Below are 13,398 nucleotides of genomic sequence, written 5' to 3' on the forward strand. Positions count from 1 at the left end.
ATGTTTGAAACCCCTGCTGTAATGGAAATGGTCTCCAGGAATAGTACTTGGTACCCGAGTCGAATCGACTCAAGCCGGTTCCATGTAGTGGAAACACAGCAATAGTCTGAGGGTTTAAACCAGTCCAGTTGAACCCAGATGAACTACCAAGAAGAATGATGACCTGGGCAAATGAGAACCTACACAGAGAAAATGTATTTATTTACTCCAATGCCTTGATTCCCACCGTTCCAAGTCATTTCTTACTGGGGGCTGCAAAGTCAGCGATAACTAGTTTCTAATTTCAAAATAAATTATGGGGTTGGAACAGGTGGAACTGAGTCAACTAACATTACTTTCTTTGCGTTTTGAATATTTCCCAGACACATTTAAACACATTTATGAAAACATAACTTAAGACCTATCATATCAAATTGAATACCTTTTAAAGACTCCAGTATTAAATGCAGATTTGTAAATTCAAGACTTTTAAGACTTTGTAAGACCCTGCAGGAACCCTCTATTATCACATTTAACCTGGAAGATTCTACTGCTGATGCCATGAAACGATTACACTTGACAATAACATTTATTTATCCTTTAACTGATGAAACAAGTGAAATTACCTGCCATTAAAGGGCGTATTTGGAGTGATGTTGTATGAGATACTTCGACATAATCAGCGTATTACCTGAAGTAGTTGACACCTTAATTTGCAGCAAATCGGATTGCTACTAAAATTTACAACATAGACAGAGGCAGACACGTAAAAAAACGACTGCAAATATCCAAATACTAAATGTACATGTGCACTGTTAGGCTCTTTATTTATTTATTTATTTCACTTTCTTTGTATTACAATTATGAATACTACTTTGTGTGTGTACATATACGGTATATGTATTTATGCATAATTTTCTTTGTCTTATTTCCTAGAAGTGTGGTTGGCTATGTGTACAAAGTTGTTAATATCATTATTATCAACTTGTAAATATCAATTTACTTGTACTACCTTTTTTTCCTCTTTCTTTTTCTTCCTTTCAGTGAGCATTATTGATATCCTTTTTTTTTCTTCTAAAAAAAAACCCCAAAGAGAACAGTCTACTTTTTATCATTGATGTCCTGTATATTATCCTATGAGACTGTTCTGAATAAAAATTTGAATTAAAAAAAAAAAATGGTTGAGCCTATGTTTACATGTAGCGGGGTATCTGAAAACAATGGTTTCTAAAAACTACGACCATAGTGGAGAAATCTTTGTCGATGAAGATGCCTGACAGAGCGCCTTCACTATAACTCATGTCCTAGAGGTGAGCTGAAAACTCCAAACTAACCCTTTAAGATCCACTAGAAGAAAAATGCTCATTTAAAACTCAATATCATGCATAGATGAGCGCCTGCACCCTGCTCATTTCAACACTCCTAATAAACGAAAATGTCAATGCTCTAATGGTTTCGGGGACGAGGTAAAGTATGTCTGATCTCTGATGGTCTCCAGGACTCACCAGGTTCAGGGAGCCTCGGTTTCCTCTCCTCCATTGAGGGCTCCGGGGAACCGTTCTCCAAGTGCCTGAAGAAGAGAAAAAAGGTTTTTTAAGTTCACATCCTGTTAATTAATGTAATGAAAGTATGATCGGTGCGTCACCATGGTAACTATAATTGGCGCGGAGAGATGCGGTACCTGCTGGGTACAGAGATGCAGACGGGAGCTTGGCTCAGGCAGAGGTTGGACGAGGGGATCTGATAGTCGTCCTCCAGCCGATCCATCGCTCCCCGCTGTCGTTCCACCACAGGACTGTTGAAAGGGTTGGAGGGTCTGAAGAGGCGAACACAGATCCATGCACACAGGTATGACATTCAGCTGGAATCAGTGACATATGCACGGTGCAGTTACAGGTGTAAACAACACACCAGTGTGGACTAAAGCTTTGGAGCTGCAGAGACTTTTCTATTAACCATGAACCATTTAATTAAACACCAACTCTGCTGATAATAGAGTATTTGTTCAGAGTAATTTATGAAGCCAATCAGGTTACCTTCGACCAGAACGTTCAGATAAGCTTCTTAGTTTGTGCTTTCAATCTGCTGCTCATTTTTGTTCTTAATAACATCAGTGTAATTCAAGTTATTCATTCATTCATTTTCTGGACCTGCTTTATCCTCACTGGGGTCACGGGGGTCACTGGAGTCTATCCCAGCTACTTATGGGTGAAGGCGGGGTTCACCCTGGACATGTCTCCAGTTCATTGCAATTTAGATTAACCAATTAACCTATGAGTGCGTGTCTTTGGATGGTGGGAGGAGCCAGAGTACCCGGAGAGAACCCACGCAGACACATGGAGAACATGCAAACTACACACAGAAAGGTCCCACCGCCATGGACTGGTGTTGGAATCGAACCCAGGTCCTTCTTGGTGTGAGTGCTATCTACTGCACCATATTGCGATTTATTATCCGATATTTTTATTTTTCAGGAGGAGAAAAAACAGAATTGAGTGGAGTAGATCAGAAACCATTATTACTGTTATTACATTTTATCTTAAAGACTACAGATGAAAAGTAGCTATTTTTACTAGGGATGCACCGATACCACTTTTTTCCAGACCGAGTATGAGTGCAAGTACTTACATTTGAGTACTTGACGATACCGAGTACTGATACGAGTACTTAATAATCCCATTCCAGTTCTTAGTTCCTTTTGTAAATGTGCTTTATTGTCGTTGTCATTAGTCTGACTGGAACAAAGTGCTGCTACTGACATTTAATGTGTTGGACTGAGCGTTTCTCAATTAATCCACCAGGGGGCGCCGCTCTTAATTAACCATACTGGACAAATACCACGAAGAAGAGGAAAGTTTTTTGAGAAGAAGAAAAAGAAAGTCAGTAATAACAAACATGGAGACGACAGAGGTAACACTAATGTGAAACTAATATTGTAGTGTTTTCACTGGTAAGGTTTAACAGCTTAGCTCCGGCAGGTAGAGAAAAGAGAAATGAGCCATAAGTTTCGCTTTCACTTCTGCTGGCGGCGGTCCACACCGCTCCGTACTCCCGCTGGTATTCTCCATCTGGGTACGCATCCGCCAGCACTTGGAAAACGGATGGAATGCACACAGAGGACGGACAGAATGCTGCGTCCGTATCTGTCTGTCTTAACATTACTTCCAGTCAGCGTTACTTTTATCACTGTCATTTATTTTTAAAAAATCTCCACACTCTTCACACATTATTCCACCGCTGCGTACCTGCTGCACTGAACTGTGAATGTCACACAGCTGTAAGTGGTATCGGTGCATTTGTATCAGATATCTTTTATGAGTATGAATACGAGTACACACACTGAGTATCGGTATTGGTATATCCCTAATTTTTACTCATTCTGGCATATTTACATGGGTGTATTTTTATACAGCAATGCTCATAAATGTGCATGGTCCCTATTAAATAAACCAATAAAAAAAAATTTAAAAAAAGGTGAGGTTCAATAATAAGGTAAAGTCAAAGCTACAATTCCGGCTTCCACAAAATCTGGTTTTAACGGCTGAATATATTTGACCCATTTGGTCCAGAGATTTAAAAAAAAATAAACTGTTTTCTTCAGATGAAGAGAAAAAGTCATCATTTTCATTAAATAAATGTAATTCACTATATCTCTCCACTGTATAGAAGGAAGGTTCAGGAAACAACCATCATCTGATGAGTGCTTTTTTGCAGGTGACTATCAAAATATTAACCCATAAAAGACCCAGCATTACGTTTGTCAGATCCCAAATGAAATTTTCTGTGTATTTAACCTTTCTTAAGTGATTTTGTCACCATTCATCATAATATTATGTTCTGTATTTGGCATTTTATCAGTCTAAATTTGGTATTTTCCTATATTTAATAGTTTTTATAGTAGGTGAAAGTGAAAAAAATAATAGGCAGATGAGATAAATGAAGTTGTGCTGACAAAAAAAAAAGATACCAAACCCGGGTGTGGTAAACATTTCTTCATATAGTATATAAAGGCAAAATCAAAAGTACTGAAAAATGCACAAAACAGGCTCAGACCCCTAAGAGTTAATAAAAGAGTGTTAAATAATAAATGAAATATAAACAAAAAAGAAAAACATAAAAACAAAAAGGAACCTCCACAATATCTGCATCTGAATAAATATCTAAAAATAGCAATACAGTACTTTTTGATATCGATACAGTACTGTGAAATGAAATATTGCGATGTATTGCAGAATCGATATTTTCTTAAACCCCTACTATTTACATTCTGAATTTATGCTGTATTTACAACCTTAACTGTTCTTAATTTACATTGTATTCTCATTTATTTTCTTATATATCCAGTTGTAATTCATGTACAAATTAAATAAACACCATTTTAGAAACTAGAGATATATGTCTTTCATACTGAGTAATCAAAAATATTGTTTTAGTGAAAAAAATTTATTGACCCTGATGCTAACTTTCGCTTGGCCACGCCCATATGGAAGGCATTATTACCTCTGACCTCTAAACCAGGCTTTTTTTTTTTTTTTTTTACCTTTGAGCAAAATTCTAAGTGTAATTTCTCATCTGCAAAAGATTATACACATGAAAATCTTGTCAAACTTCTTGACATCAATGAAAGCAGGTTTAAAACACTGATCTGGGCTGTTTTATATGTATTATTTATATGTTTATTTCTTCATAACTCGTTAAAAATCAACGCTACTGCTATAATCGTCTCAGATTGTCAGATTATTTTTGCGTTTTAATGAGATGTGAGGAGTCTACAGATCGTCAATAGGTGTTAAAATGTTGCAGAGGTCCAAAGTACACTAACTGAAGTGAGTTTCAGGGCAAACAGGGACTGGATCTGCAGTTTCTCCTGGAGTTAATGATTAAAGAAGAGGACCGGGAAATAATATCAGTAACTAGAACCTCCCACACAGCCTCCAGTTCCAGTATTTAACTCTGAAAGGACTGTGAATTTCACGAATACGTACAAAAGCAGTAAATCAGAGAAAGGTCTGGGCGTTATGGAAAAGACACATTAAAACAGAATATGAAGATAAGATACATTATATGGACAAAAGTATTGGGAATTCAGATTGATCTTTGTAAACTATACAGTAAAAAACAGTCAATTTACCTCTTAATTTAAGGGTCATAATACTTTTGTTATATTAATATTCTGTCTTGTCTGATTTTGCTTGTTCCTTGTTTTTTGTGTTTGTTGATTGTTGTGTTTTGTTTGATTGCCGTTGTTGTTTACTTTGTCTTATTGTTTACTTTATTGTGTAGTCATTTGTGTCACCTTCAAGAACTTATGTATGTATGTATGCATGTACTTATGTATTTATTCACTTTTTTGGTATGTCAATATGGGTGTGAATGTATGTGTATGTGAGGGTGATCAGTGAGGTTAATTACAAAACATCTAAGGGACTTAACTTTTTGTATTTTCTGCTGATAGGAGGCTAAAGGATAGACTGTTGTGTGGAGAAGGGGTGGGATTAAATAAGTTCTACTTCCTGTCACTCCTTTTCGAATATGCAAATGAAGTCCTGTATATGTATAAGTTTAGTTTTTGTTTTGTTTTTTCCCATGACTTCTTACTATCTGTTTTATTTCTAAGTAAGATTATTTTGTCTTGTTGCATATTCGAAATAAACTAAACTAATACAAACAAACAAAAAAACTTGTAGAGAGTTGAATTTAACTAAATTTCAGATAACAGAGTAAAATTGACTCTATATAATAATAATTTCTGTTGGGTTTTTGTAAATTGGCTTACAGTCTGGTTTTGACCAACTCTATATGTAAAGTGTCATGAGATAACTTTTGCTATGATTTGGTGCTGTATAAATAAAATTTGATTGATTAATTGATTTGATTGGTTTTCCCCTGTAAGTCACTTTGGAAAAAATCGTCTGCCAAAAATGTAAATAATATAATAATAGCTTTATTTATATAGCACCTTTAAAACAAAGTTTGCTTAGTGCTTTGACAGACAAAGCAGAGGGCACAACAGCAGGATACAAGAAGCAAATTAAAAACACTAAAACAGAAGCAACACAATAAGAGAGATGTGTACAACAAATGCAAAAACATGACACTTCGAATAAATAAAGTGAATCAGAGTAAAGAGGGCAGGGATAACGTAACACGATGCTGTCAAATCAATGCAAAAATGAAGAAATGAGATTAAACAACATCATGTATGAGAATGTAAATTAATTATCAAACAGGATAAAAATCAAGTTTAAAAAATTAAAATTAAATGGCCAGTGTAAAATTTTCAGAGTTAATTCTACTCAATTTAGTGTCAAAATTAACAATGAAATGTGTAAAAATATTTAGCACTGTGTTGTTTTCACACTGTTAGAGTAATATGATTACACTTTATGGAGCTATTTTTACTCCAAATTTAGTTGAACCCTTTCATGCATGAATTATGAGAATCTCATTTAAGATTTTTTTTTTTTCCTGAGTGTTTTTATGCCTTTTTATGCATTAAAAAAAAAACCCAATGTGATTGAAATATTTTATGAACCTATTTTTCATGGAGTTACAAAAATGTCCATTCAGCTGGACACCATGTGTTTAATTCTTAAAGCAAAAAAAACATGCATTTACTGACTGAAACTATGAAATAATTTTTTAAAATGCTGCTAATCTGATATTTTCTCTCATTTTTAACATACTATAATACTAGGTATAACTCAGATTATATGCAACAAAAAAAAAACAACTTTTTGTTTAAAAAAAATTTACAGTCAAATAACAATCAGCAATTTATTTACACTCAAATATGTTTCTGCAGATCAGGTTTATCGAGAACAGGAATGTTACAGTAATGGTATGAATTACAGTTAATGGGATGGTGCATAAGGGTCAAAACACAGTATTCAAAATCTCTCTGACAGGACATTTTAGAGACAATTTGACAGATTGGTGTTGCTAAATGACCCACATTTTTACTTTTAAATTCATTTTTGCTTTAGTTTGACCATAAGGGATTATCCAAAACAAGGAACTACTTTATATTGAAATAAATGTTGGAATGGCAATCAATTAAAGTTTGCTCTGTGACGGGACATTACTGTGTTTTGACCAATAAGCATCCACTGTGTTGGCTGATATACAATTAAAACAACAAAATCCATGAATATACAAGAGAACAACTGTAGAACAGCAGTCCACTGAAGTGACCACTATGCATGAAAGGGTTAAAAATGACTCTATAATACGTTAATATTCTATTATTTCTCTTCAGTGTTACTTTCTTCATCTGTTTGCACCCTACACTAATACTGAAACAATATAGAATTGCAGAGGTTTCCAAAGGTGGGGGTCATGAGATGATTTTCAGAAATTTCTTGAAGTAGCTCTTGGGGTGGTGATGAAAGATTAAATATAATAATGTTACACTTACAATTTGAAGGGAGAAAAATGGCTCTATGGGTTTCAATCACCCCGGTCATGTTTTTACTTTGAGAGAGCAAAGTCCTCTCATAGTTCAGTACATGAAACTCATCAGGCTTTTAATTAATGTTCTCAAGCAAACCACAAACAATTAGCAAGTTTATTGTAACTGTAAAACATCTGAGCATCTGTGTTTATGATGCTATTTTTCTTTTACAAGTCCATATTAACATAGCCCATATCCAAAGGACCTTAATATATGAACCCTCTAATAAATAAGCTGCAGTATATTGCTTGTTAAATGCCTTTATTTTAATACTATCCAGACAGAAGTCATTTGTTCTAATCAGCTGAAATATCTAACCCTAATCTCTTGTTTCATCTCTGACATTTCCTTTAAGTTAAAAAGTTCTGTCTAACCATCCTCTTCCTTTTCCTTCCGCTGTGGTTTCACATACAGAACCCCTCCTACCACTGAGTTCTCGTAGCCTTAGGGAAAAGTCCTGGTCTGAAACAGCTTTGAAAAATGATGGTTGAACGGCTAATAGCCTTTTAGCTGCAGCCAGAATTAGATTAGGTATTTCTATGTATCAGGCTGTAGTGGAGGCAGGGGATGGAGCTGTCACTTCTGATGAAGCTTGAGCCGAAAGGGAAAACTCTGCCTCTCCTGAAAACAGTTTTGTGTTGTAAAATACTGTGGTTGTTATAGATGATGTGCATGGCTCACATAAGTGACAGTTACTGACTTGTACACAGGTTTTATGCACACACAGTTACATGTAGGCGGTCTGAAAAATGCACTGAAAAGCACAAAGCAATGATTTATAAATGTATTTTAAAGGCCTCATATTTATCTAAACCCACTTTTATTAGTCTGTGGTTCATTTATTTGTGTATTTGGACCCTAATAGTTCATACAGTTTGAATTTCAACCCTCCAGGTGCTGCAAAAACTATTGGATTTCTGCTTAATTTGTTATGTTTTATAACTAGTTACGTCACACGTTTACAAATTTAAGGTCCAGACTTCAGACGAACATTTCTCCAGTTCGACATAATTGTTTGTCAGCAGCAGCGGTTGTAGTCCATACTGAAAATATGTCCAAACTTGGAGCCGATTAAAAGTGAGAATACAACTTAGATGCAAAACCTAATCTGTATTGTGGCTGCACTCAGTTGGACCAGAAAAGGATGCAGCTGCTTTGTAACCATTTTCATTTTAGCACTTTTACAGGAGGGTTTTATTGTATTATATATATATATATATATATATATATACTTCTTGGATTTTTTTTTCTGGCCACTTATGGGTAAGGAACCTTCATTAACCTTGATTTTCTGCATAACAATAAATACTTTTGAAAATTAAGTAATACAATCTTATTATATCTTCAAACTAGAAAAGCACTCAGAGAGCTCAGACCTTCGCCAAGGCAGATCAGCCCCCCTCCCCCCGCTCCCATCTCCCCCATCGCCACCAAATTTAATCATTTGTTCCTTGTGCCAGTATCAACATTTCCTGAAATTTTCATCAAAATCCATCCATAACTTTTTGACTTATCTTGCTAACATCTTGAAAACGCAACCTCTGCTGTTCCTTGGCAGAGGTAATAACAGACTAAGGTTGAAAATTTCATTCTCATTAAAATACCTTAGTGCAGTGGTTTCAACCTTTTTTTACTCGTGACCCCATTTTAACATCACAAATTTCTGGCGACCCCAGACATTCAAAACGGAGACTTTTTTTTTCTAAAATTAATTTGTTTTTGATCCCGTAATAGTTTGTTATACTATGTTGCAAACAAACATTAATTTTAGACAATATTTAGTCTATATAATGTATATTATTATGGACGGAGGCAGAAAAGCCAGGTGTAGATTACTGCACAAAGGGAGAACTTTATTTTCCTTAGTCAGGATATGTACAGTCAGTCCAGCTTGGATTTACAAGGCTGACAATTAATACTGAACAAACGAGAACTCAAACTATGAATTATGAAAGAGCTGCAGCATCTGAAACCGACCACAATGAACATTTGACAGATAAACAGAACCACAGTGCTTCAGTTTCAGACTCACAGTTTGTCTGCTATGGATTGGGATTGTCTCTGTCAACTCAACATAGATTTTTTTATCAGTAATTTTTTTTTTTTTTTTTATCAATTACTAGAAATTTCAGGCAACCCCATTTGGATTCCAGGTGACCCCACGTGAGGTCCCGACCCCAAGGTTGAAAAACACTGCCTTATTGTGTAATTGGAGGACCTTTCAAAAATGTTTACCGTTATGTAGAAAACCAAGGTTAATTAAGTTACCATATTTGGTTCCTTACCCATTAGTGGGAAAAAAGAAAAGTGCCAAGAAGTATATACATAAAAAATACAAGAAAAATACATGTAAGGTGACAGGAACATGTATTTTAGAACATTTGTCCACATCCACATGATCCCTTTGAACATCATTCCTTCCATTAGTACCATTACTTCATGGTACCGAACAAAGCAGGTCCACTCACCGTAGATGCAGAGGTGGACCTTACAGACCCTGGAGACCACATTACTGCCACTGTCTTGTAATGTATACAGAAATGACCAGAAATAGTCACTTGCCCGATAAAGACAACTTTGTTCCTAAACAGCTTTGTTCCTGTCACCACCACTGAGCTCAATAAGAAATAGTGACACTGCACTTTATCTACTTATTTAGTTATTTATCCTATTTCTTTGCTCTGTTTATTATTATCGTGACCACTAATTTTTAAATTTTATGTTTTTATCCTGGTTTTTATCCCAGAGACTGTTTTTATCTTCTGGAGGTTTTGATTGTGTTTTATTGCATCTTGTTTTTATTTATTTGATCTTATTTATTTATTTGATCCTTTTACTGATCCATGCTCCTATACTGATGAATGGTGGAACACTGAGCACTTTTTGTCTTGGCACTCGATCAAGTACCTGCCTAACAGGTTCAATGTGTGTTTTGTGGTAATGCCAAATGCAATTCACTCTGTCTGCAAAACAAATATACCCATGGGAATAAATAAAGTAACCTTGAACCTTGAGGGTTAACTTGTTTTTCTTTGCTAGCACTTGGAAAGCATGATACTCAGTGTTTTGTGCGGCCAACTTCACTTTAGTTGTTATTTTTCGCAGAGTAACGATGGGTTCAAGTTTCTGAATTGGCCCTGAAATGTGTGAGAAAATCATTTAAAAGTTTAGAAACAGTGTTCCTCCAAGAAGGATTGGGTGGATTTGGATATTTCACCCTCTGTGGTGCAGAACAGATTTAAAAGATTAACAGAGGAGGCAGTGGAGGTTCTGTGAAATAACAGCGTGTCTAAAGGTACTGTGGACTGGTGTGGGCTCAGAGGCGTCTGTGATGGACGGTGGAAACACAGAGTGGTGCAGAACAGACGCCTCTGAGCGCACAAACGGCCACGGTTGACAGCACTTCTGGACACACCAGTATAAGGCTTCACTTTTGTGCAGAAAAGTTTGAACCATCATTTGTGGATGTAACGCTGTGGTTTACCAAAGTGTTTCTGAGCCTGTGTGGATCTGTTATGTGCAGAGTGTTTGATGCAGTGGCGTAAAAGGGATTGGACATCATGGGTTTTCAGACAAAGCTCTTCAGATTATTGTGTGTTTTGTTCCTGAAGGATTCAGTCTTTCCCGGATGCTGCGTCTGTTTACAATCACCTGTTTAGTCTGTACTCTGTTTACCCAAAATGTCCCCATTTCCAACCTGATATGACTCGTGTAAACATACACGCTAGGGCAGGGGTGTCAAACTCATTTTCTTTCAGGGGCCACATTCAGCCCAATTCGATCTCAAGTGGGCCGGACCAGTAAAATAACAGCATAATAACATATGAATAATGACAACTCCAAATTTTTCTTTGTTTTAGTGCAAAAAAAAACATTAAATTTTAAAAACACTTACTTTTTATAAACTATCCAAACAAAAAAAAAGATGTGAATAACCTGAAAACACTGAAATTTCTTAAGAAGAGTAAGTGCAATTTTAACAATATTATGCTTCAACTTGTCATTTCTACATGTCCATTATGGATCGGATCTACAAAGACACTAAACACTTAGTAACAGGAAGAAAATAGTTAAAATTGTGCTTAATTTTCTTTAGACATTTCAGGTTGTTCAAATTTTTTTTTCGATTATTCACATTTTATTGTTATAGGATAGTTTGTAAAAGTAAATATTTTCAAAATTTAATGTTATTTTTTGCACTAAAACAAAGACAAAATTTGAAGTTGTCATTATTTATAGGCATAATATTATTTCTTTCACATCAAACCGAGAAGAAAATATGGAGTCATTATTTCTTGTAGGCTAGTCTGCTGTTATTTAACTGTAGATCATATTGGTCTGTTTGTGGAACCTGAACTAAAATTACTTCCACAGCCATGACTGTGGAATTTTTGCAAATTCATCCCAGGGGTCAGAATAGAACTTTCAGCAGGCCGCATTTGGCCCCCAGGCTGCATGTTTGAGACCCCTGTGCTAGGGCATTAGTGACTTCAGATTTTGTCAGATTGACGTATTTGTCAATAAAGTCGAGGTCGAGTCGACTAGTTGTATGGTGACATCATCACACTGACAGCAGAGGAACAACAGACACACAGCCGTTCAACAATGAGCAACTTGTACCATCGTTCACTGTAACATTAACAATGTACAGTAAAGAGCAGAATAAAATACTGGAAAGACACAAGCATCAACAGTCCTTCTCAGACATTTAACCAAAACTAAACAGAAGCTAACACCTGGAATTTTCGTTTAAATTTATGTGAATAAGTGGGAAAAGGTTCAGACAGCGTCAGCCAAGACGCACAGCCTGTTAGAGAAAAGAGCGCATTGTCTTCATGGAAGAAATGAACAGAATAATCCAAACACACTTTTTTGCAAAAGGGGTAGGAAGAAGAAGTATAAACTTTTAAAAAGAAATACTGAGATAAAAGAAACTATTTTTCAGATTAAACACATTTTTATATTATTTTACATGATATTTAATACAGAAATCTACATGTAAGTCAAAACGACACGAAAATTACATGCTCCTATTTTTTGGATTTTATCGTTATTCTCTCACAGGTACATTTTGGGAATTGAATTACTTATTCAAGGCAGTGTTTCACAAAAATGACCGCTGTTGCAAAATCATTCACGATTTATATGCGTTTAACTGGGTAGGTTTTGTATGTAACACCAGTGGACACGATGGGTTCCACACTGGGGATGTAACGATATGAAAATTTCATATCACGGTTATTGTGACCAAAATTATCACGGTTATCATTATTATCGCGGTATTGTTGAAATTGTGCTCAAAATATTCAAAGGTACTTATACACACTGAAATAATTTAACCAAGTTGTATTTTGAAAAAAAACAAAACAAAACAAAAAACAAATAAAATAATAGACACAATGTACTTTCTGTTGGAAGAAACATTCAAATATTAACCCTTAGTGGTCTGAGCCTATTTGGCTGTTTTTCAGTACTTATGATTTTGCCTTTATATACTATATAAACAAATGTTTACTATACCCATGTTTGGGATCTTTTTTTTTCAGCACAACTTCATCTAATATCATCTGCCTATTATTTTTTTCACTTTAACCTACTATAAAAACATAAAAGGACAGAAAACACGAAAAAATATATAAAATCCAATTTGAAAAATGTATATAATTCATTGCATAAATAACACAAAAATGCTTAACGAGCCTTTCCAAAGACTTTAAAAGTGAATATTGGTTCCAAATATTAGGAATATAAAATTAAAATTGTAATCAATTAAAACTATACTCAAATATTTGACATAAAAGCAGATCTTTAACATAGGGTTTTTTCCCCTAAAAGTGCGGTAATCAAATACGGTTATCATGATAATTAGAATTTAAACGGTAATACAAACCGTCTGCAATTTTACCACAGTTTATCGTTATACCAGTAATCGTTACATCTCTATTCCACACCAAACCTGGAATGAG

At 35.2% G+C, this 13,398-nt stretch overlaps 1 protein-coding gene across 3 annotated transcripts in view; it reads right to left on the bottom strand.

The window, feature by feature from the left end:
- The window catches only part of cblb (Cbl proto-oncogene B, E3 ubiquitin protein ligase), a 193,229-nt gene that overhangs the window by 9,942 nt on the left and 169,889 nt on the right, over positions 1 to 13,398 (bottom strand). For all 3 annotated transcript variants that reach the window (XM_030154183.1, XM_030154181.1, XM_030154182.1), the window contains exons 14-15: positions 1,661 to 1,795; positions 1,485 to 1,549 (exon numbers count right to left, since the gene is read on the bottom strand). In XM_030154183.1, the coding sequence (XP_030010043.1) occupies positions 1,485 to 1,549; positions 1,661 to 1,795 (200 nt within the window). The remainder of the gene's footprint in view (positions 1 to 1,484; positions 1,550 to 1,660; positions 1,796 to 13,398) is intronic.

This window comes from Sphaeramia orbicularis, chromosome 14 (genome assembly GCF_902148855.1).
Source record: "Sphaeramia orbicularis chromosome 14, fSphaOr1.1, whole genome shotgun sequence".
Classification (NCBI taxonomy): Eukaryota; Metazoa; Chordata; class Actinopteri; order Kurtiformes; family Apogonidae; genus Sphaeramia; species Sphaeramia orbicularis.